The 25,485-nt window shown below is 41.5% G+C and overlaps 1 protein-coding gene across 1 annotated transcript in view; it reads right to left on the reverse strand.

Annotated features, from left to right (window-relative positions):
- SLC22A23 (solute carrier family 22 member 23) overlaps positions 1 to 25,485 on the reverse strand; it is a 211,766-nt gene that overhangs the window by 28,715 nt on the left and 157,566 nt on the right. Inside the window, exons 4-5 of the mRNA XM_036768093.1 lie at positions 16,768 to 16,895; positions 6,909 to 7,011 (exon numbers count right to left, since the gene is read on the reverse strand). Coding sequence (XP_036623988.1) covers positions 6,909 to 7,011; positions 16,768 to 16,895 — 231 coding nt within the window. The remainder of the gene's footprint in view (positions 1 to 6,908; positions 7,012 to 16,767; positions 16,896 to 25,485) is intronic.

A 25,485-nucleotide genomic window follows, 5' to 3' on the forward strand; every position in this document is an offset into this window, starting at 1 on the left:
CCCACCTGCAAACAGTCAATGAAGCTCATTGACTGAAACGATGCCATTAGTTTCTTGGGGAATAACCTTAACTAATTTAAATTCTAAAATGCCACTGAAGGAGGAAAATGATATACAGTATACACTGTTTTCCCTGACTACTTCAAACATCAGACCTAAAACTGTTTTAGACAGTCTAGTAAAAATTGTGGTGTCATGGATAAAGAGCTGGCTTTGTGTCAGGAAGACCAGGTTAAATATTGCCTTTCCTGACACATACCGCTTGTGTGGCCCTGAGCCCTGGGCCTAGAGTCAAGACCCAAATTCAAATATGGCTTCAGATACTTACTAGCTAGGTGACCCTGGGCAAGTCACTCATCCTCCGAGGGTCTGCCTTAGTTTCCTCGGCTATAAAATGAGGATACTAATAGTGTCTACCTTGCAGAGTTGTTGTGAGGACCAATGAAATAATATTATAATGCACCTAGCACGGTGCCTGTCATATAATAAGCACTTAATAAATGCTTGTCTCCCTTCCTCCCTTCCTTCCTTCTTTCCTTCCTTCTTTCCCCCATTCCTCTCTTCCTTCCATCTATTCTTCCTTCCTTCCTTTCTTCCTCCATTCCTTCCTTCCTTCCTTCCTTCCTTCCTTCCTTTCTTCCTCCATTCCTTCCTTCCTTCCTTTCTTCCTCCATTCCTTCCTTTCTTCCTTCCTCCCTCTTTTCCTTCCTTCCTTTCTTCCTCCATTCCTTCCTTTCTTCCTTCCTCCCTCTTTTCCTTCCTTCCTTTCTTCCTCCATTTCCTTCCTTCCTTTCTTCCTCCATTCCTTCCTTCCTTTCTTCCTCCCTCTTTTCCTTCCTTCCTTTCTTCCTCCATTCCTCTCTTCCTTCCTCCACCACTAAGTGCTTCAGGAAATCCTCTAAGACAGAAGTTCTTAACTTTTCTTTGTGTGTCAGCCAGGTGGTATAGTGAAGTAGATGACCTGAATTCAAATGCAGCCTCAGACTTTTATTAGCTGTGTGATCCTGGGCAAGTCACTTAAACTTCAGTGTGCCTTAGTTTCCTGAACTGTTAAATGGGCATAATGATAGCACCTGCCTCCAAGGGTTGTTGTGAGGATCAAATGAGTTTAATATTTGTAAATCAATTAGCACAGTGGCAGGCACATAGTAGGTGCTTAATAAATGCTTGTTTTCTTCCTTTCCTTCTTTCATGGATTCTTTTGGCATCAAGTAAAGCCTATGGACTTCTCAAAATAGTGTTTTTAAATGTATAAAATACATAGAATTACATAGGAAAGCAATTAGATACAGTTACATCAAAACAATCATAGAGTAAGTTCATGACCCAACTCTCCCCCGCAGCCATTCTAGGTTCTTCCATTGCAGAGCAGGTGCTGAGCTTCATGGGTACAGAGTATTTTCTCACCAGGAGTTCTCTGTACCATGAAATCACAATGTGCCGTCCAAAAACAGTCAAAATAACTGAGTAGTCCAATGATCCTTTTAAGAATCCGTGAAATGTCATCTATTTTTGTCTTTGGACGCTCTTCTGCTTTGATCTTTCTAACTTAGAGATCACCCCGTGCCTACCCTTTGCCCTGTATTTTGACAGCCTCTGAACAAAAGCAATAACATGCCGAACCTAGACCTCCTGATTCTCCTGGGCTCAGACTCCATGTCTTTGGACCCTGGTGCCTTGGGTCGTTTCCCAATGTGAAGCTTCTGTTTGTTCTGAGCCCTCGGAGGAAAAGGGGACGCCTGAAATCAGTCCGAAGGGCCAGTGCTGCTGAGTTTCCTGATTTCCTCAGTACACATTACCAGGTTACAGTGGACAAGAGCATTGGATTCAGAGTCAGAGGTCCCGGGTCCACATATTGGCTCTGCTCCTTGTTCTCTGTGGGACCTCGTCACTTCATCCTTCTGGGCTTTGGCTTGCTGTCTGTAAAATGAAGGGCTTGGACTAGATGACCTCCAAGGTTCTTTCATTGCTAAATCTGACCCATGGCTCAGCACTGTGTGGTTATCACGACAGTGGCATTTTTAATTGATGACTTTCTTAGCCCTGGGTGCTGTATTTATGAGGGCTTAATAGAATTAAAATGCCTGCCTGGTGATTTGAAAGGAGAGAGAGTGATGTCACCCTCTATAGTGGTCAAGGCTGGCTAGGCAACTGAAATAAAAAAATTATGTACAGAGTGTTAGTTGAGAGAATCAAACAATCGACAAGAGTTTATTGAGCTCCTACTGTGTGCTAGGCACTGGGGATGCAAATACAAAGAGCAAAACAATTTTGTTTAAACTCTAACAGGAGAAACAGCATGGATGCGTGCGGAAAAAACATAAACTGAATAAATACAAGGTGGTTTGAGAGGAAGGGGGTGAGGTGGAGAAGGAAAGCCTTTGGTGGTGCTTGAGCTGGTCTTGAAGGAAGAAAAGGATGTTATGAAGGGGAAGGGAAGGGAGGGGTGCAATCCAGGAATGGGGGACCAGAGATGGGAGATTCAATGTCTGATATGTGGAACACAGACAAGGCCAATATGGCCAGATCTCAGAGTAGGGAAGGAAAAGTAAGAGCCAATGAAACCAGAAAGACTGATTGGGGCCAGGCTGTAAAGTGCTTTAAAAGCTAAGTGGAGGAGTTTTTGTTTGATTCTAGTTCAGGTCATGCTCAAATTGTGAATCTCTGAATCCAGTAACAGTGAACCACTGCAGGACTTCCTCTTTCATGTCCTGATCAGGAAAGTTAAAAAAACAAACAAATCCACCAGATTCCATCAGAAGACCTAGGTTCTGGCTCCAGGTCTTTCAAAAAAAAAAATTACCTGTGTAACCTTGGGCAAAACAACTACCTCTCTGGTTAGATGAGATACTTCCTGAGGTCTATTCCAGCTCTGATATTAGCTAACATTACTACAGTACTTTCAATTTTTCACAAAGTGCTATATATGTTATCCTATTTAATCCTCACAATAACCCATTTTGCGGGTGAGGAAGCTGAGGCTGAGAGAGGTTAAGTGACTTGCCCAGAGTCACACAACTAGTATCTAAGGCAGGATTTGAACTCAGGTCTTCTTTTTCCTTCCTCTCTTATTTGGAGTTTCAGACCCACCAGAGGAGAACTGGCTACAACCAACCCTTTTATCGATTCTTTTTTTTTTTGGTTTAAATTTGATTTTTGATTTCTGATTTCATCCTAGAAGAGGAAACTCCCTTTAGAGGTTAAGTGACTTGCCCAGGGTCACAGAGCCAGGATGTTCCAGAAGCAGGGCTTGAACCTCCATTTCCCTGGAGGCCAGTTTTCCATTCATTACTTCTTCCTCTCATCAATTTATACTTGCTAGCTGTGTGACCTTGCCACTTCAACTTTCTAGGTCTCAGTTCCATCTCTGTTACCGGAGGCTTAGACTAAAATGACCTTGAAGGGCCCTTCTTGCTATAAATCTATGAAGCTATGGTTCTTAGCAGCATGTGGCATTACTACAATTGTATTTTTAATCGATGGCTCTCTTAGGCCTGGGGGGAATGACTATATTTATTTTATTTTGATGGATCAATATTGGAGAAGCCAATAGTGAAATAGGCAGGCACCACATGATTTTCTAATTCTTAACCCCTTCCGATGGGAACAAGTCACATAGGGATTTCTTTCTCCAGATTATGATTTAAACTCTACAGGGAGATGTATGCCTGGTCTTTGCAGACAAATGTTTACTCTAAGAAATAACATGAATAAATATACAGCTATGGCTTCCCAAAGAGTTCTGGGCTTCTAAAAAGACACAAATCCTGAGTCTCTGAGAGTGCTGTGTGCAGAATCATTGCCAATGCTCTGAAAGCCCATCCTTCCATCCACCCATCCACCCACCCATCCATCCATCCAGCTCTCAGAATCCATCCTATAGTTATAAGCTGCATTTTCTCATGATCTCCCTCTGGTGTTACAGGGAAATAAAAAGCTTTTCTTTAGACCTTGAGAATTCATCAAGGTCAGCAGCTTGGTTGGCTAGCATCTCCTGTAGTCAGTCAAAAGACAGTGCCTGCTCACAAGCAGCTGACAGTCTAGAGGGGGAGAAAATATATAAAAACTATGTACCAACAAGCTACATACAGGATAAATTGGAAATAGTCAACAGAAGGAAGGCATTAGAATTAAAAGGGAATGAATGGGAAAGACTTCCTGTAGAAGTGGGATTTTAGCTTGGACTTGAAGGAAGGCAGGGAACAAAGGAGGGGGAATGAGGAGGGAGAGCATTCCAGGGGGACAGCCAGATAAAACGGTGGGAGCTGAGAGATGGAGTGTTTTATGTAAGGACCAGCCAGGAGGCCAGGGTTACTGGATTGCAGAGTATGTGGGGGAGTGTGAGGTATAAGAAGACTGGAAAGGTAGGGAGTGGCCCAAATATGAAGGGTGTCGAAGGTCAAACAGAGGATTTTATGTTTGATCTTGGAGATGACTGCAAGCCACTGGAGTTCATTGAGCAGGAGGGTTAAGAGGTCAGACCTGCACTTTAGGAAGATCACTTAGACAGTGGAGGATGGTAGAGGATCTGTCCTCTATCCTCCCAGCACCATTCTGGCCAAATGAATTTTTCCATTTAGGAAATATTAAGCAGGTCATACACAGGCCAACTATTTAAAAAGTCTAATACTCTAGCTATTGACTAGGTTTAGGCAAGAATCCTCAATCCTTCTTCCCCTAAAGCTTAAAATAACAGCTCACATTAACATAGTGTTTTCAAATTTACAAAGCAGATCATTCCACCTCCTCCTCCTCCATCTTCACCCTTACCCCCACCCCCAACCTTGTGAGACAGGGAACAATTATCTTTAATTTTACAGATGAGGAAACTTGAGTCACACAGCAAGGAAGGGTCAGAGCCTGGATTTGGAACCAGATGTCTTGACTCAATGGCCAGCCCTCTTTCCACTAAGACGCCTGGTTTAAGGAGATCAGAGGGAAAATATTCCTGACCTCTTTGAAACCTGGGAGCTTTTTCTCTTTTCTTTTTTTTTTTTTGAGGGGAGGGCAGGGCAATTGGGGTTAAGTGACTTGCCCAAGGTCACACAGCTAGTAAAGTGTGTCGAATGTCTGAGGCCACATTTGAACTCAGGTCCTCCTGACTCCAAGGCCAGTGTTCTAGTCACTGCACCACCTAGTTGCCCTCTACCTGGGAGTTTTACTGGCTGTAAAGCTTATGTGATTGGCTTTTCCACCCAGAGTTTTAATAATCTGTTAACTTTACATATCACCTTTCTCATTTCTGTGATCTCAATGTTGAAAAAATAATTTGTTGCCCTCAGTCTATTTAACCAAATATAGGACTTAGCGTATGAGGGACTGCTTTGGGTGGGTACAGTACTCCAACTGAACTGAGGGTCAGAAGACCTGGACTTCTATGGTTAGCTCTGTCATATCTCACTATGTGATTAGAGATAGGTTGCTAATTTCTCTGGGCCTCAGTTTCTTATCCTCAAAATGGGCTGATTGGTTGGATGACATTAGCGTTTCTCAAGCTATGTCCTTTTGAAATCTGGTATTTTGAGCTCTGGGCATAGTGGTTTTTTGAGAATTTTATTTCTTCCTTAAAAAATTGAATGAGATTGTCTATGTGTCAAAAATATAATTATGAGCAGCAACTTGGGAGGGGTATGGATAGACTTAATTTTCTTCTATTTTTTTTGATCCCAAATTTCCCATTCCCCTTTACCCTGAGGGCTAATCCATACCCTTAGACCTCCCAGATCTGCACTTATGGGTTCTGTCCACATATTGTAAGCCACAAAATGTTCTATGGCCATTTGGTCTGGGAGAGGTTGAATTGGATGATCTGTAGTGCTTAGTTCAACTCTAACATCGTGTGAGTGAACTCTCACCTTAAAACCATAGAGAAACCCAATAGAATACATTTCAGGCATGAACACATTATCCAAGGGAAAGGTAGTGTTATTTAGCTGTGAGTGGACAATGGAAGAAACCTGCTTGGTCCCTGTGTCCTAAGGAGTTGTCCTCAGGGCCTTGGTTTCCTCAACTATCAAATGGGGCTCAGGAGACACAAGTTGGAAGGAAGAATCTGAAATTAGATTAGAAGGGGCTGCTAAAGAAAACTTGAGTGGGAGGCTCTGAGGAGGAGGGAAGATAGCTGTCAGTTACTTGTTTGGAGAGATAATAAGCAATCAGAGACACTGGGAAAATCCTCTCAATGTAGGTCACAAGCGAGGAACATCCATATTGAAAAGGGTCCCTTAAAAATATTTAGGACTGTGGGTCCTGTTGTTTCAGACCCAACACAAGACCCTGTGGAGGTTTCAAATCCTCTATAAGATCCTATATAAATCTCCTTCATGGCATTTAGAAACTGTAAATCACCCTAGAGACAATCTAGTAACACTGCCTCATTTTAAATGAGGAGCCTGAGAAAAATTAGATAGTGGCAGAACTGGGATCTGAACTCAGGTTCTCCTAGCTCTCAGTATAATACTGCTTTGCCACACTGCCTCGCTTGGGACTCTTATCCACATTCCCAGGCATTATACACACCAGTGACCCAAAAATCTTACCTCTAATGCTGTTTATTAAGAAATTTACTATAAGGTGGGTCTGTCTTGGGGTTCCCATGCCAAAGCTATATTAGAAATGGAGAAGAATTCTCTAAGATAGGCTCACTCACAAGGTTTCCCCTATTTGAACTACAGGGAGGTCTCGGTGGACTCCCAAGATGTTTGCCTTCGGATAGAAGAGATTAGAGAAAGACAAAGAGTCCTTTCTTTCAAAGGCCACAATTCCATACTTAGGTCAGAGGGCTAAGACTGCCTGCCCCCTTCTTATCAAGAATGCAGAGGAGAAACATGCTCCTCTCCTTTAACTGCCCTCCCCTGATGTTCCCAACCTTTCCATTCCCTTTCTGCCCTGGCTTCCTCCATACTTACGAGTTCACGCACAGGACCACAATGTTTTTCCATAGGTTCCTTGTCCCCACCACTTTCACAATGCAGACCTTCTTGGGCCTCCTGGAAAGTTCCTTCTCCAGTTCTGCAATGAAACAAGACCATGAGACCCCTGACAGGCAGCAGGGAATCTGCTGGCTCCCTTCTGATCTGGCCAGGTCCATTTCTAGATTTGGTCATTTTGGGAAGGGGAGAACATCCCCCCCCACCCCAGAAGCTGGGATAAGAGAAAATGGAACATAAGTCTGGCAGAGTAGACTTGCTGTTATTGTAGAATTCCTCCAGTAGTGCCTGAAGCAAAAACATAGAAACATTGTCAATCTGAGGTTTTTTTTTCTCAAACTCTTGGTGAAGATACAGATTTTATAATGATACCCCAGTTACCAGTGCAATACTTAGGCACCTAATAAACCAGATCAAGCAGTTCTCTCTCTCTTTCGGGAAAGGAAAAAATGTTCTTCAGAGACTCAGAACTCTGACTGTCCTAACTGAATGGCCACATGTACCACATGCAGTTATGTGTCTCAGGGTCTTGTATTTATACTGGAATATCACATTTACTGGACTTAAAAAAAGAACAAGATGCCCATTCTCCTAATGCCTGGTGTATATGACTTCATAATTTACTCTTTACATCCACAGCCTTGAAAAACTAGGTGCATTTTTATTGAAAGAATGCAGGTATGGTCAAATGGCCCTTCACCTATTTTTTTTTTCCCATAGAGTACTAAGGCCAAATCCAAAAGCCAGAAATTGAAAGGTGTCCTGTCCCTAAAACACCACAGCAGGATGGTTACTCCTCTCTCAGTGACACATGTTATGCCTTTCATTCTCTAGAGAATATGAGTTACCTTTTGTGTCAAACCACCACTCCCTTTGGAGTCTCCTTGGACAAAACATGTTCACAAAGCTGTCTCTTTGCCCCTCCAGAAAAGAAAAATCCTCCAGTACCTCGTTCCAAGAAAACATCTCTCACTACACTCCCATTTAATTTACCAGCCTATTCACTCCTAGGTTAGCATATATCCAGCATGTCTCATCTATACAAGACTATGGCTTCTTCCTTTAAAACTAGGAGGTAGGCAGCATCCAAAAAGGGAAGCTAGAAGAGTTAGGAATGAAAACTCTAGATGAGGTGTGACCATTGAAGAAAAATTACATCAGAACCTATTTAGACACATGAATACTATTACCCTTCAAACTAGGATCATGGGATTTTAGAGCTGAAAGGTACTTCAGAGACTACCTAGTCCAACCTTCTCAGTTTACAGATGAGCAATCTGACATGCTGAGAGGGGAATTAACCAGCTATCCAGTCTGTGTTCTCTGACTCCAGGACTTTGGCTATCCATATACTTACTCCACCTGCTATTACTCAAAGGATTTTGGGGACTCCTCTCTTGGGACTCTTCAGAGCACACAGAACACACACACACACACACACCCAGTAACTTTTCTATTTTTTTCCCACATGCAGCTTTCTTCACTTATTCTAACATCCATTCAAATTGGACTAATCTCCATTTCCTCTCCTATATCTATGCCTTGGTGTGCACCATCCCCATTTGAAATCAACTCCCCCCATCCTCAGATCCCTGTCTATTGACATATCAATATCTATCTTCACCTTCAAGAACCAACTCAAGCATCGCTTCTGCCAAAAAACCTTCCCTGATCATTCTTCTCCCTTACCCCTAACCGAAACAGAACTTATCCCTTCCTCCCAGAATCTATCAGGCAATTTTGCTTGACCTCTCCTATGTTCTTCTAATTCATATTAAAATACTTGCATTTGTATCTTACAATCCTGCTAGACTGCGGTTCTTAGGCATAGTGATTATGTTTAAAAAAAACTTTCCAGAATCTAGCACAGAACCTTGTATATGAAGAGCACCTTGTGAACATTTGCTAACTTGAAATGGTGGCAGATTTTCATGCTTAGAGGATGGATTTGATCCACAGAAACAGGAAAAAGTTATTCAGAGCCAAGGCAATGGAACAAGATAGGTGATCAGGTTGAGCAATACAACTCTGGGCCCCCCATTCCCTTCTTACTTCCACCTTTGAGGTTCCTGGCTTCCTGCAAGGCTCAGTCTACGTGAACATCTACAGGAAGCCCTTCCTATTCCAGCATTGTCTTCACCTGGTAGAATGCAAGCTCCTTGAGGGAATGGATTGCTTCTCATTTTGTTCTACCAGGCGCTTAATAAATAATTGTTGGATAGGATAGTTTTACCAATTTTCTTGTGAATTGGATTCTGATGGCAATTCCAAATGAGTATGGCTCTTCCTTCCTTCCTTCCTTCCATCCTCCCTCCCTCCCTCTCCCCCGCCTTCTTCCCTCCTACATTAATAAGATAAAGAAGTTCTTTTCTCATAGCTTAGGTGTTGATTTTCCAATTATAGAGTAAGAAACAAAACCTCTCAGCCGTCTGCTATCAACTTAACACATTCAGAAATGGAAAGGCAAAGTTGTTCAACCTCCCTTCCCCTTAACAGCCCATCTTGTGACATCTTGTACTGCTGAGCCATGCCCCCTTGAAATCTTCCAGGTCAAGCATAAAAAACTAGAGGGGGGGGGAATATCAAAGAAAAGAGTGGTAGTGGTGGGTAAAACCTACAATTCAGAGGAACCCTTAGCAAATGGAAACTCTGATTATTCTTCAGGAAATATAATTGTCTCAGGAGAGAAGCAGCAGCTAGGTGGCACATTGGATAGAGCACTGGGCTAGGAATCAGGAAGACTCATCTTCTTGCGTTCAAATCTGGCCTCAGACATTTATTAGCTGTATGACCATGGGCAAGTCACTTAACCCTGTTTGCCTCAGTTCCTCATCTGCAAAATGAGCTGGAGAATGAAATGGCAAACCATTATAGTATCTTTGCCAAGAAAACCCCAAATGAGGTTAAAAAGAGTCAGGCACAACTGAACAACAAAAAGCAGCCTCAAGTTTCTCCTGATTACCCCAGCTGTTGCTGTATTCCCATTTCCAGTACTTCTGACAGTAGCAAATGCTTCTGTCAGAGAAGATACCCTATCCCTTCCCCTTCCACTGTGTGTTCTAAAATCACAGTAATGGCTTATCTACCTTCTGGCCATCATCCAATGGCACAAGGGTGTCAAGCAATCCCATCAGCTGAAATCTAGAAGGGGAAAACCCCCAAATATATGTGCACAGATAACCACTAGGATTTGGCTATTTTCTTTTTGCTTTTTTTTTCTTTCTTTTTCATTAGGAATAGTTTGACAGCATCAGGAAAGGAGGAATTATTTTTTTTTACATGTCCTCACCTAGGAAAAAGGTGGGGGTAGACCTGTAAACTTGCTGTCTGAGTTTCTAGAACTTCTCCATGTCCCACATTAATGTAGAAAGAATTCTATGACCTTCTTCCATGGATTCTTTCCAGCCTTCAGAGAGGTGCTTTACTTTTCAGCCCTTGTTTTTCCCCCACAGCAAAATAAGGCTAATTTAAGGGCTCAGATTGAATAGTTTAGATGAACCTTGTTAAATAAAATATTACTTCCCTCACAGGCAGTGTTTTGGTAGTAGAAAACATTAAAATATCAGATCATGCTGCCTCTGATACCATATATATCTGCATAATGCCATAATAAACCACCACATATTAATAGTATCATAGAATCATGCCAGAAATGGAAGGAGATTTAGAGATCTCCCAACCCCATCACTTTACAGGTGAGGACACCTAGGCTTGAGAAAGAGAATGAACTTGTCCCAGGTAGCTAGCAAGGGGCAGAGCCAGGCCCTATACCCAGGTCACCAGGCTCCTAAATCCAGTGCTACCTCCACTCACTATCCCACATTATCTCTCCACATCAATAGCAACTCTTCCTAACGCTGGAATCCTACAATTTCTTCTTCCATGAGGAACACAGAGATGACTATGGTAGATTTCCCTTCCTTGAGTGGAGGTTAATTCCTGTTCTACTCCTAGGACCAGAGATTTAGAGATGGATGAAGCCTCAGAGGTCAATTCAGCAGTGGGGAACCTGTGGCCTTGAGGCCACATGTGGCCCTCTAGGTCTTCAAGTATGGCTTTGACTGGATCCAAACTTCGCAGAACAGATCTCCTTAATAAAAGGATTTGTTCTGCAAAACTTGGACTCAAATCAAAAGGCTGTACCCAAGGACCTAGAAGGCCACAGGTTCCCCACCCACGATTCTAGTCCAATCCCTTCATTTTACAGATGAGTGAACTGGGCTCTAGAGAGGGGAGAGGATTTGCTCAAGATTATGTACTTAGTAAGTAGTACAGCTGGGATTCAAACCGAGGTTCTTGGGATCCAAATCCAAAGCTGTTTCTACTACTCTACAGTGCTTTTCCCAAGTAATTTTAGAATGGAATGTTAAGGTGAAAAGATAAATCTCTCTTTTCCTCTCTCTCGGTCTATGTGTTTAACCTTCATTAAATTCATCCTCTGATGCCTCATTATGATGTGGAAATAAACCCTGGTTTCTTGAAGACTATGCCAGCTTGACGACAGACTACGCTTGCTATCTGAGGACCAGTTTGGCCAGTATAGAAACAGACAGAGATTGGTTGCTGAGTAGTGAATTTCTCAGGCCACAGCTTCTATAGTCAACTCTGGAAGACCATCTGCTAAGCTGTAGAGTGGTCACAATTTTTATTGGTGGAGGAAAAACACAAACACAATCAGGAGCCCTGAAGGGCTGAACTTGTGTGTGTGTGTGTGTGTGTGTGTGTGTGTGTGTGTGTGTGTGTGTGTGAGAGAGAGAGAGAGAGAGAGAGAGAGAGAGAGAGAGAGAGAAACTGTGTGGCGCTATATTTGTCCTTCCTTTTTTGGTTTGTTAAAATAAGGGCAGTGTTTTGATTCTATCTCGAATTTCTCCTAGTATTCTGCTACAGCTCATCCCTGCACTCACCCCAATCTTCTTACTATCATAGTCTGAGCTTTACTGAGAGTAAAGTCTGTATTATATTTTTGTATACACACACATCTTTGTGTCTTAAGTCTCTAGCATTGTACCTTGCATGCAGCAGGTACTTAAGGAATGCTTGGTACACTTAATGTCATGAATTTTTTGGCGGGGTTAGCAACAGCACCCAGAAATGATAAACTCAGGGGTTGCTTGTAGTCAATAAGAGGAACCAGACAAGCCCATACATAATTTTCAAGTTATTCTTTCTGGGGCCACTGGTGTCATGTTAGGGCCCTCCAGCACCACATCACCATTTTCTAAGATCATAATTTGTACATTTCCTTGGAGTTAACAGATTCTTTTCCCGAGAGGGATTGGAGAGGGGAAGCAGGGGAATCCAGGAGTCCTGTATTCTTCGTGTCATTGAAACAACTCAGTGTCTAGAGAACTAGGTTTTCCACTTGGCATCATTAGAAAATAAGGGCTTTTCTAGGATACACAGTGTTAAAGTGTTAAAGATAACAATTTCTAAAAACTTCAGTGAAAAATCTGAAACTACCTCCTTGCTTCATGCTTTCCCCTCTGTTTTACCACACACAACAGAAAGTAATTTGATTAGAGTCACCAGGAAAAAAGCAAAACAAAATTGAACTCCCTTTCTAACATGCTGAGCCTGTTTCGTGTAGGGAGGACAGGATGTCCATTTTTCTGGTGTGGTCTCTGGCCTGTTACGCATGCTGTTTCTGTACTCGAGGGTAGATAAGTTATTTCTGTTCCCTTCCCTCCTCCCAGCATCACTGTGCAATTCTGAATCTTTATTGCATGGAAGGAACCAAGGCAATGGAAGGATGTAGAGTTTTCCTGGTCCAACTGCTCTAGCTTGACTATCTGCTTGCCTTGCTTCAGGGATGCCCCAGAGCACACTATTTGAGTAGAAAAGAATATCGTGGCTCTTAAGAAAGGGCTTACCTGAGAATGCTCCAGAGGGAAGCATGGGATCTGTCCAGGGCCTGAAGGACTAGGTGGTGAGACCGCCAGCCAGTTGTCCCCTGATGTGGCCAGAGGGGAGAAAGCAGCTGCAGTCCACTCAAGATAAGGCCTGGGAGGAACCATCACAGTTCTTTTGAAAGTATGCCACAAGAGTCATATCCTTTTCCCAAAAGTCTTTAAGGCATTTCAGGCTCATAGACTAATGGATTTTTAGACTCTGTAGGAAATAATCAGTTTTTATGTCCTTCCTTGAGGCACTGAACATTTAAAAAAAAACCCACATTCATAAGTAAACTCAAAGAGTTATTGGCTTCCTCCAACCCCTCACCCCCTCAGCTCTAGATTTAGAAATAGAAGTAATTAAATGGCAGAACAGGCCTTCTTTAGAAGCAAGAAGTAGTTAGCAACCATATGGACCTCAATCTTAAAAATCTACCCAATCATTTGATATTTGGGTCAATCCTGTTCTTCTTTCCCATTTTCTCTCAATATGCCCATCCTGAATGCCTACAAACATCCACCAAACCACAGAGTGAATGGCTATCTAGCCACACAGCTAGGCTTTGTCATGACGCTTCATTACAGTCTACATGGTTATGCCTGTAACAAGCAAAGCTTGTAACAGGAATCCCAGAAGAAAGCTTCGCGTTGGCATTGCAGAGTCAGGTGAGACCTGTACACATGTTGTGGCAATGATGCTGGGCATATGATGATTGAGTCACAATGCTAACTCAAAGGACTGTGTTGAAATGTTCAAAAACAAATCAGACAGGTTCTAAGAGGAAGTCCAAGGACACTTAGAACAACCTGGGAAAAACAGAAGAGTAGAAACATTGAGTCCCTGATTTTTCCTTTTTGGCATTAGTTGCTCAATATAAACCCAAAGTAAAGAAGTATACCAAGGCTGAGGCCCATACATGTGTGTTTGTATGTGTGTATACATAAGATATAAGACACTGGTTGACACAATTGGCCACACACTTGTTTGGGCTCTCACCTGATAAACATTCTTCTAACATTTCTCAACTATATTTGGTCTGAGCTATTGGGAGATAGTTTAGCAGCAGAAAAGAAACCTAGGCAAAGAAAGCAAGCCAGAATGAGCAGCTGTTTAGAAGGCAAAACAGACGTGCTCTTTCCCCACAAAGCAAGGCAATAAAATGTTGAAATGGCGCGATTGACAATGCTGACTGACAGCTGGTGGGAAAATAGAGATCGAGAAGTCAATGTGGAACGGGAGGCCTTGCAGAGTCAATACTAAAATGCCACCCTCCCCCCTTTCAAACGAGATAGGCATCTTTTGTTCCCTTTTCATAAGTCACACATGCAAAGATACTTTTTCTCTCAAGTCTGCTTGCTACATTGGAATATAAATAAACGTGAGCAACAATCACAAGGGAAAAATTCACAATACCACTTTTTTACAACAAAGTAGGAAAATATAATGGCACAATTAAGATCAAAGGGGAAAAAGTTTTTTTTTTAATCTGAACAGTGAGTGGGGTGTGATAATTTAATTAAGCAAATACCCCAAAGGGAATTTTTCTTCAAGTCTTAAAAGTCAATCTAATGAAGTCCAAAAGGAAAGTGACATTTTCTTAGAGATACTGGAATTGGTTCTGATAACAGGTTAAGTGCTTGATTTTTAGCAAGAACTCTTTGGAAATGAGAAGGCAAGTGGACCTCAATGGAAAATAAAATACTGTTTTTAGTTCTTCACTACCCAAATGAACAGGTTGCTACCAGAAGGTAATAGAGACAGATGCTCACATGTTTCCAAAATCCCAGGAGCGCTGCTGTACATACCCGTGTGGATACATACACTCACCCCACATCACTCCTACCTACTTTCTGAATAAACCATGAGAAAAGTCAACCAAAACCAAAAAACTAAAGTTTTCTTGCATAAAATCGGAGACATTATATCTTATCTAAACTTTATATTTTGTCAGCATCTCTCACACATAGAGTTGGTCCTTTAGTAAATGCATATTGAATGAATAGAATCCTAGAGGTGGAAGGGATCCTTATGATCAACCAGCCCAGACTCTGTAGGAATCAATCCATCAACCAACAAGTAATTATTAAATCTCTACTAAGTGCCAGGCACTGTGCGGGGCACTGTAGAGACAAAGAAAGAGAAAAAATAGTCCTTACCCTCAAGGAATTTACATTCTTTCAGGAAGACTAATGCTTCTATTAAGAAGTATTCGTGAAGCCATTGCTATCCCTCATCCATTTCCTCAGATCTCTTACTGTACACAACACACAAGGGATGCCACTTGACTCCTTAAGAGTTACATGAACTTTTTTTTATTACTCTTCACTCAGATATCCCAACATGCGACACATACCTCCATCTCCATTCCAGAAGGGCTAGAGCATTTGAAGTGGGTTCCTCCAGATTATTACTGATTGGCTGAGTTGCCTGCTATTATGAAGTCTCCCCTAGGAGTGATCCAGTGATTCAGAGATCCAGAGCTGGAAGGGACCTTAGAGATTACTGAGTCCAATCTCCTCATTTTACAGAAATGGAACCAAAGCCCAGAATGGTTAAACGACTTACAGATGGTTACACATATAGTTAATAATAAAGCCAGGATTTAAACCCAGATTGTCTGACTCCAAATTCAGTGCTATTTCCTTTGTACTATTCTGCCTCTAAAGAGGAAGATGAGGTGTTTTTTTTGCCATTTAATATATAGTTTTTATGTCTTTAGGAGTCACTGGCAATATCTGGATTTACTCGCCTGGATTCGGTAAGTCATATCATATGCCGGGTTTCAAAAAGGGACTCTAGCTCTGAAGTCAGAGAAATAGTGTTGAAATTTTGCTTGTATCAACTTGGCAAGTTACCTGCCTGGGCCTCAGTTTCCTCATCTGTAAAATGAGAGGGGGTTGGACTAGAAGACCTCTGAATTCCCTTTTCTAAATCTCTGATTCCTATGATCTATGATCCTAAACTGTACATTACAACAAGTTTCCAACTGTTTACAGAGCTAGTAAAATATTGAGGTAAAATTGGAGGCTTTTAAGGCCGGGGTAGACCACGGTCTTATCTCAGACATTAGTTTAGATCAGTAGCTGTCAAACTTTTTGGTCTCAAGATCTCCTTATACACTAAAATATTATTGAAGACATATTCCCTCTCTTCCCTAAAAAACTTTTATTTGTATGGGTTATATTTATTGATTTTAACTATATTTGAAATTAAAAGATATAAATATCATTATGAAAGTAGTTTTGACCTCACAGATTCCCTCACCTCCTGACAGGGTTCCTGGTCCACACTTAAAGAACATCGGGTTTGGATATAAGGAATGCTTCTACTTGAGGGCAGAGATTCCAGAAAGGAAGAGAAGGCACAAAAAAGAAAACTGTTCCCAGTTTTTTGCTACCCAAATGATTACAATAAAAAGAGGTTACATTTAAGGGGAAAAGAGATGGCTAAAGTCTCTGGACCCTGAAGATTAAATTCCAAAGTACGCTTATGGTCAGAAGTGACTAAGAAAGTAGTGACAAGACTGGCTGTAGGCCAAGGATTTTACATCTGTGTTCTATAGAATGCCCTTCCTGAAGTCCAGGTTTAGGCTAGGCTAATAATTACTTTTTCTGAACCTTTGTTTGCTGTTTTTACAGCAAAGTCAATTTCTTTCATTAGCATGTCCAATTAATATCCAATGACCACCATAGCTTGGGAGCATTTCAACCCCACTTTGAAGTTGCTGGGGTGAACGTTGTTATTATTTCTGTTCAACAGATCCATGCCAAATAAAGTGGGACTATTTGGCTGGCAATGGAAACTACTTAATAAAACAGACCAATGAAAGGAAATCTAGGAACTGTTGGGATATCGAGTTCTGGTCTATTAGGCTCCATAGATTAGATAATCACACTTCTCCAAAGCTCCAGGGCACGGCTGCCTCCCTGGGCATGCACATACTCACCAGGCATCACTCCTTTAATATCATTCTCAGGATTCATTCGGTTTTTCTGCGTGAAATGCAGGATCAACTTCTTTGCTGGTTCAAACTGCTGTGTGGCCATTAACCACCGGAGAGACTCTGGGAAAATACTTCAAAGATACAAAGCCTGTTAGTGAAATTTTTCAAGTTCCTAGGGTGCTCAAAATACAAAGGACATGATTAAGCTTTCAGACTGTGAGCTTCCTGGGCAGTGAGAGGGTCTTATTCTGTGTTTGGTATCGCATCCGGGGTGGGGTGGTGGCTTCTGATAAATTGCATGTGATTATTTTTTTTTCCTCAATAGATAAGAAGATGGTGGGCATTGAAGCATGTATTATTTCTCTTTTGGAAAAATAAAAATTAGGGTGGTTGTGAGAATTAAGAAGGATGTGGCAAATAAGCATCTTATTTTACCAACTGTGGTTGTATATCATCTCAAAGGCAATCTACTTTAACCCCTACCCAAAGACTCATTCCTTTCTGCAGTTCCCCTGATGAGTGACCACTGAGCCTCTGACAAGTGATTCTGGAGCTCAGAGACTTCCAGGAACAAGGAAATCACCACCTCCTAAGGTAGCCCAGTTCCATTTTGGGATGGCTGTATACATTGAGCACTTTTCCCTCCATGAATCTTCTACCCATTAATCTTAATTCTGAGTTGTCGGGCCAAGCACAATAAATTCAATTCTTCTTCCTTGTGACAACCCCTCAAATACTGGAAAACAGTTGTGGCATCCCCCTTCAATCTTCTCTTCTTTATTATATAACTAGGTGCTTCAACTGATCCTCCATTGGCATAGCTTCCAATCCCTTTACCTATGCTCCCTGAAATCTGCTTCCCTGTAGCTTTTATTCGGTGGTCTTACTTCTGTCTTATGTAGCCGAACAAAATTAAGTCTAATGCTTCTTCCCTCTGATAGACCTTCAAATGACTGAAGACAGTTATTATACCCTGGTAAATCTTCTCTGGTCTAAATATTCCCATTTCCTTCCAAAGATGCTCACGTGGCATGGTTTCACCTTCTTTCATTGTTTAGGTATCTTCTTTGGAGATACCTGGGATGTTTGATCAGTGATAAGATTGATTTTCCTATTTTTAGGTACCATAAAGCCCACTTGGCTGTATATGCTTTTGGACATTATCACTGTTCTCTGGATCTTCCTACAAGATCACTTGAACTCTGAAATTTAGACTTTGTCAGTACCCCCTAGTCCAGGGGTCTCTTATTCCTTCAGACTGGAGAGGATGGAGGATGGAATCCTTCCATATCCTCCATTTAAAGAAGCACCTGGGAGCCATCTCATCATTTCCTACCTGGCTCCATTCCTTTATACTCCCCACATTGGGTACCACCCCCTCCCTTTCAGCTTCTTTTTATGTGTTGTCTTTCTCTATCAGATTGTGAGCTCCTTGAAGGCAGGGACTATCTTTTGTCTTTCTTTGTATTTCCAAGGCTTAGCACGGTGCCTGGTACATAGTAGGCACTTAATAAATATTTATTGACTGACTAAGATGTAGCCTAAGATCAGATTAGGTTTTGGGTGGCAGCCAACTTGCATTCTACTAGAACTACTTGGTTTTTGTTTTTTTTCCTCAAAAGGAATTAATATCAAGCAATTCCCTAGGGGCAGTTAGGTGGCACAGTGGATAAAGCACTAGCCCTGGAGTCAGGAGGACCTGAGTTCAAATCTGAACTCACATACTTACTAGCTATGTGACCCCTGGGCAACTCACTTAACCCTGTTTGCCTCAGTTTCCTTATCTGTAAAATAAGCTGGAGAAGGAAATGGCAAGCCACTCTAGTATCTTTGTCAACAAAACCCCAAATGGGGTCATGTAAGAGTTGGACATGCCTGAAAAAAACGACTAAACAACACCAACAAAATGTCATAATGTTGACTCTGGATAGACTTTCAGTCTACCAAAACCCCTTGATATCTTTTTCATAGGAATTAATATCAAGAAATAGCTCCCTAACTCCACTTGTGTGATTGATTTCTAAACTTAAATAAAAACCTTTACTTTTTTCCCCATTGAAATCCATCTTATATGGTGTCACCCATTCCTTCAGCTGGTTGAGATTCTTTTGGATCCTAACTCTGTCATCCAGTATGTGAAATATCCTTGACAGCTAGTTTCATGTCATCTGAAAATTTGATAAGGATGCAGCCTGTGTCTCCATCCAAGACATGATAAAAATACAGACAAGAGTGAGACTGAGGACAGAGCCCCGTGACTCACCACGTGACCCTTTCTTCCAGGTCAACACACAATACTCAGCTCTTTGAGCCGTTCAGCCAGTTCTGTATCAACATAATTACCCTACCTCACAGGTCCCATTCCTCCATCTTGTTTGTGTGGCTATCACAACAGACTATCAAATACCTGTTGAAACCCAGATATAGCACACCTGATGTGTTTTCCTGATGTGGGGGTTCATTAGTATCATAGAGAGTTGAAACGGAGGCCATTGAGGCCAACTCTCTCATTTTATGGATAAGAAAACTGCATGAAATCAAATGATGTGCCTAGGGTTACACAGCTAGCATGAATATGACATGGGATTTGGTCCCAAGTCTTCCTATCTCCAAATTCAGTGTCATGCTCTCAGGAGTGAGGGAGGGAGAAATGGAAGCAAATTTGGGCTAAATGATCTCTCATACTCAATGATGCTATAATTCACCGAATCAGAGAATCTCAACATTGGAAAGAACAACTAAGTCTTGCCTTATGCCCAAAGCATGAATTCTTCTAAAGATACTCCCAACAAACAGGGGTCTGGTAATTCTAACAGTTTTCTAATGTATGGCTGCATAGCATATAAAGGAGGCTTAGTGTCAGAGGGTTTATCTACAGGATTCCTTTAAGAAGCGTGGTGTGGGGTGGTGTGGTGGGAAGAATGCTGAATTTAGTGTCAGGAAACATGGGGGCTTATGTTGGGTCTGATACTAGTTGTATGTACATTGGCAAGTACCTTTACCTCTCTGAGCCTCAGTTTCCTCATTTGTAAAATAGAAATTATGCTTATAATAGTTCTCTGGCCTGCCTCACTGAATGTCCTCTGTGAGGAAAACACTTTGTAAATCTTGAAGTACTACAAGACTCTGCATTATTGTTATTATTAGTTATTATGACTGACACTGCCTGCATGAAGTATTTCAGCACTAGCTAAGGCAATGGAATCAAATATAGAGATGCAGGTAACTGAAGGAGAGAATAGTAAAGAGAAAGGAATCTTCTACCAAAGACTGAAATAGCTCATTGGTGAAGAGAGAGTTGAAGCTGGAGTTAGGAAGGCCTAAGTTTGAATCCTGCCTCAGACATTTACCAGTTGTATGAGCCTGGTCAAGTCAAGTCTTTTAATCTCCCCATGTCTCAGTTTCCTCATATGCAAAATGAGGGGGTGAGGTTTGATGGCCTCTGAGTTCCTCTCTAACACTAAATCCAAAATCACACGACTGGCTTGTCTGGTGAGCTTCCAGTGAAGTAGATAGAAGTAGTTAAACAAAGGGTGAAAATCTGGGAAAAGAATGGAATATTTCTAAAATCAATTGGAAGGCTTCTTTCCAAAAGCTCTATTGACCAGAAAAAAAAATCCCTTGTGTGTATAGTGTTGGACAATTCTGATTCCTGATTCAGAGAAAGGAGAGAGGCACTTTAAAAAACACAAAGCAGCCACTTGGGAAGTGTCAGATTTTCTCAACTTGGCACAGTGTGATGCTTCATTCCCTCCCTCCCCCATCCAGATTCCCTTGACATGCCTACGTTCAGTTGTTAGGATTCCACTAGCCTAATGGAATGCTAGGTTCTCATGTTGCCAAGCTCTGGAAAAGAACTGTAGTCCACAGTTGGGGTAGTTTTGTATTGTAGGCTATAGCTGCTAATGGTTACTCTTAATTATACCCACACTCAAGTTGTGTTCTATTCTTGATAAGGAGAAGGGACCAGGAAACAAGGACAGGACTTTGACTTGGGAAACCCATTTCTATATTCAATAAGGGGATAGAGCACTGGACTGGGAGTCAGAAAATCCGGGTTCAAATCTCAACTGAATTGTTTACCAGCAGTGTGAACTTTGGCATTCCGGGCTTTAGTTTCCTCATGTATAAAACAAAGAGGCTGGAAAGGATGATACCTACAGTCTGCTTTTCTTTTAGATTTTATGATGCAAATAACATAAAAAAGCTTTGCTATATGAAGTGCTTTACAAATACTAGCTATTATAATTATTATCATCACCCTAAGGATTTACAGCACACAGTGCCAAATGACTGTGCTCCATCCGCCTCTCTCAATGAGCAAATACAAAGTATGACTAACTTTTTTTCTTCACTTCACCCAAGGATCCAGATTAAAATAATGGGTTTATCACCACCCCCTGAATAGTGGAAAAAGTAAAAGTAATTGAACACTTTCTGGAAAGAGTCGCGTATGAGCAAATTTCTTCTCCTTCCCCATGTGGTCCTTGAAGAACTGCAGAGGTCAGAGAAGAGGTTTTAGGAAATCTCCTTCGTTTGGTTGCAACTTTGGCATAAACCCTCTGTCAGCCTTCTTCTGTCTTCAAGATTAACACTCTCTTTGACCAGCTGCAAGATGGTCACCGAGCTCCCTCTCGTCCAGTGGTGGAATGATGCGTGCCATCTAAACCATCTGCCTCATGCACTGTATTGTGGAGCATCTCTTTGTGGACTCCATGCAACCCGTGGTATTTTTGCAGCTGGTAATTATCTCTCTGTATTACTGCTCTCTGTGGTATTTAAGCCTCCTGCATAACTGGAAGCAATCAGCGAACTGCTGGCCTCAAAGTAATCTCAGGGTGCTTGAGATTGCGATGATATGCCACAGGGCCACATTATACAGCCTTAATGAAATCTCTCCTGATAGGTTCATAATGTAATACAGTAGGTAAATTAAAAAGCAGGCCTGAAGTCTTAGAACATGAACAGAATCAGGCCACACAAAGGAGGAAAGAGATGTAATCCCTCTTTTATGTGACAGCTTTTTAAACAGTTAAAGATATTCCCTTTAGGGGGAGGGAGGAAGAGGGGGTCCAGATTTGTGATTTCATTGATGTATGGAGCTCCTAGGGAGGAAACACATTATACCAAAGCAGATTGTCAATCAGCAACTTTTAGTTTCATATAGTTTCTTAGGGAAACTGAGAGGTCACACAGTCAGTACGTGTCAGTCGGGACTTGAACCCAGGTCTTCTTGGTTCCAAGGCCAGCTAGCCCTTTATTCACTATATCATGCTGCCTTGCTGAAGATTGCCTTCCATATTAGGTGCTTAATAAATCCTTGTTGGATGTATGTTTTAAGGTCACACAGGTAGTAAGTGGTGGAGTTGGAATTCAAATCCAACTTTTTAAACTCCAAATCATGCATTTTTCTATAGCGCTACTATTCAGTTCTTGTGCAATTAACTGAACATAAGGGAAGATATTATATTTAGGCTTATTAAATCTCATCTTATTCTAACACAGGGGTTCTTAACTTGGGGCCCATGAATGGATTTCAGGGGGTCCATAAACTAAAGATAAACTTCCAGCATAGGGGATGGCCACTAGAGTCATGTAGGTGGGAGATGAAGTGTTCTGTGATGAATAGAGAGGAGGCTAGATTGAGAAGGGGAGTAATAGTTAATGAGGCTAGAAAGAATTTAATTTTTGATACTGATACCTCCCAAGCCATCTTCCCATTTAGAGTTTCAGGTCATGGGATCCTATTTGACACTTATTTCTGTTTTTTGAAATCCAGTCTTGTTCTGTTATAGTTTTGACTAAATAATCTCTGATGTTCCTTCCAGCTCTGAGGTTCTGTGATTCTGCCAGCTTTCCTAAGGCATAAAGTACAATCTGACTATGACACTTGGAATTGTTTTGTTGGAATTTGTAGTTGCCTTTCATCTTTTTTTTTTGAAGAGGACCAATGACATCATAGAGTGGTGTCTTGACTTGTGCATGAACTGGATTTAAGTGAGGCAGAGCTACAGAAAGTCCTCAGCCTCATTCTCTCTTTCAGAGTGATTGAAGTCCAGAGGAAGGACAAAAGTCAGGACAACTGGTGACAGCCTGGAATGTAGTGATTGAATTTGGTGTCTTCATTGTCTGACCAAGCTCTAAACGCTCCACAGCACCTGCTTTAGCCACCTTCATGGCTGTTGGAACAAACTGTTCTCATCTGCCCATTCTGCTGGGGAAGTCTTCATATCCTTGAGGTAGACAACCCCGCTCCCCCAACTCACCCACAGTTTTGAGGCCTGTTGGTTACCCTCAATCTGGTTTAGTCCATCTGCCAAGATGGTTTTACCAGGTAGTGGCTGCTGCTCACGCAACAGCCTCTTGGAACCACAGGTGAGATGGGTGACAGGTGGACACCAAAGGTGGATGAGCGGCCCTGAAAAAGGCTCAGCAAGCCCTTACACCACGGGGTACTCCATATTCAATGCATAGCACACAATAAATTCTTAAGTGTTTGTTGACTAACTGATTCCAGGCATTGGCTATTATAAACTCTAAGATGACACAGTCACTTTTTCTTAGGGTTTCTGTGGCTTCCGCTTCATTAATCAGAGTTAGATTGGGAGCAGTGGCTCTCCTCGTTGTTTCTCCTGACTTTTGAGAGATGAAATTATCAACAAGTCAAGAATTAATCAAATGTTCTGCTTCTAGCAGATATCTGATAGGTGGCTGAAATCTTCCATCACTACTTGGCCACTTTGACAGTTTTGAGATCTTTATCATCAGTGCAATCATCCATTACCTTCATCTTCTCCAACAGTCTACAGGACACATTTCAATGACATCACTTATTTTTCTTTCTTTTTATGTTTATCCAAATCCTCTCCATTGTGCATCCATTCTCTGGTTGATAGATTTCTACATGTCTGTTTCCTTGATATAAGGGCTATTTTGCTTTCTCCATCTCTTAGCTCTGTTGTTTATGAAGAAGACCATATAGTCATATTCCTATTGCCAGTTTCATCCCACCTTATCTCTATGATACTTAGGGGGTAGCTTTTTCCTCTGTCCCCTATGTTGTAATTATCAAAATGGCCTATTGTCCTGAAGGAATTGAATGAAGCTGATTTTACAGGTATAAATAAAATGAATATTCACCTGCCCTTTGGTATGTTTAATTGTCCCCAGCTCTCTATAGTCCACAGGTCTTTGCACAGGGTCTGACACATTTTTGTTTTTGTTCAGTTTAGTCTGACTCTTTGTGACCCCATTTGGGATTTTCTTGGCAAAGATATGTGAGTGGTTTGCCATTTCCTTCTCCAGTGCTTTTTACAGATGAGGAAACTGAGGCAAACAGGGCTAAGTGACTTGCCCAGAGACACAGAACTAATAAGTGTCTGAGGTCAAATTTTATATAATAGGTGCTTAGTAAATGATTGACTGACTCTATAGAAGTTCGGGGTAGAGTCAAACAAGTGTAACCATAGTAAAATATTGGGGTGAAGGATGTTTTATTCTTTACCTTTGCCTCTAAATAGCAGGGAAAGCTTAGAATACATTTGAGCAGCAGAATATACAATCCAGGCTTTAGGTTGGGCAAAATGCAGAAAAAGGAAAAAACTAGTATCTGAAAGTTGAATTATAGGAATCAGCCTAATAAAAATTAAAGTCATTTTGATAAAGTCTGCGTTTTATCAGACTAACCTAGCTAATGACGAAATAGCTGGGGGGTGCAGTGGATAGAGTGCTGGGCTTGGCGTCAGGAAGATTCATTTTTCTCAGTTCAAATGTGGCCTCGGACACTTACTAGCTGTGCGACCCTGGGCAAGTCACTTAACCTTGTGTGCCTCAGTTTCCTCATCTGTAAAATGAGATGTTGAAGGAAATGCCAAACCATTTCAGTATCTTTCCCAAGAAAAGCCCAAATGGGGTCATGAAGAGTTGGACATAACTGAAAAATGGCTGAACAACACAAGCTAAGGACAGGTCACTTATACATTGGCCGAGAAGGAATTAATCAGTCCTCTCCTTTCTGCATGGCCTGAGGCATTGCTTGGCTATTTAGGTCATACAAGACATCCGTCCAGTAGTTTACCGCTGGGGGTCGCCTTTAAGGCCAGCCCTTGTGAAAGCCTCCATGCGCCTCTATGCCAACATAGTTTGATGGAAGTGATGTTGTGGTTTATTATTTTGTTTGTTGAGCATTTCTAATAAGTTGTATGAATAGCTATTTCTCTGATAGACTGAAGACACCCTGGGAAGATAACACATGGAATGCTATAAGCCCTGCATAGCCATGTGCTAAATAATCACTCACTAATAATTTCAGATTAAACCCATATTCTTTCAGTGCAGGGGTTCTTAACCGGGGGGTCTGTGAACTTGGCTAACATTTTTTTATAATTTTATTTCTATATAATTGGTTGCCTTGGTAATCCTATGTGTTTATTTTAAGCACGTTTTTTCTGAGAAGGGGTCCATGAGCTTCATCAGAGGGGTCCATAACACAAAAAGGGTGAAGAATTCTTGCTTTCATGGAATATACACTGCAGATACTTTTATTGGGTCTCTAGGTTTTCTTGACTTTAGACCACTGAACGCAGTCCATCAGAATAGACTGCTGGTGTACGGGAAATGTACCCAGTTCATCCTGTAGAGTTTCTAGTAGAATGTAAACTCTTTGAGGGTAGGGCCTGTTTTTCCCTTTGTTTCCCCATTTTTAGTGTCTTTTAACAATAA

This window comes from Trichosurus vulpecula, chromosome 1, assembly GCF_011100635.1.
Source record: "Trichosurus vulpecula isolate mTriVul1 chromosome 1, mTriVul1.pri, whole genome shotgun sequence".
Classification (NCBI taxonomy): domain Eukaryota; kingdom Metazoa; phylum Chordata; class Mammalia; order Diprotodontia; family Phalangeridae; genus Trichosurus; species Trichosurus vulpecula.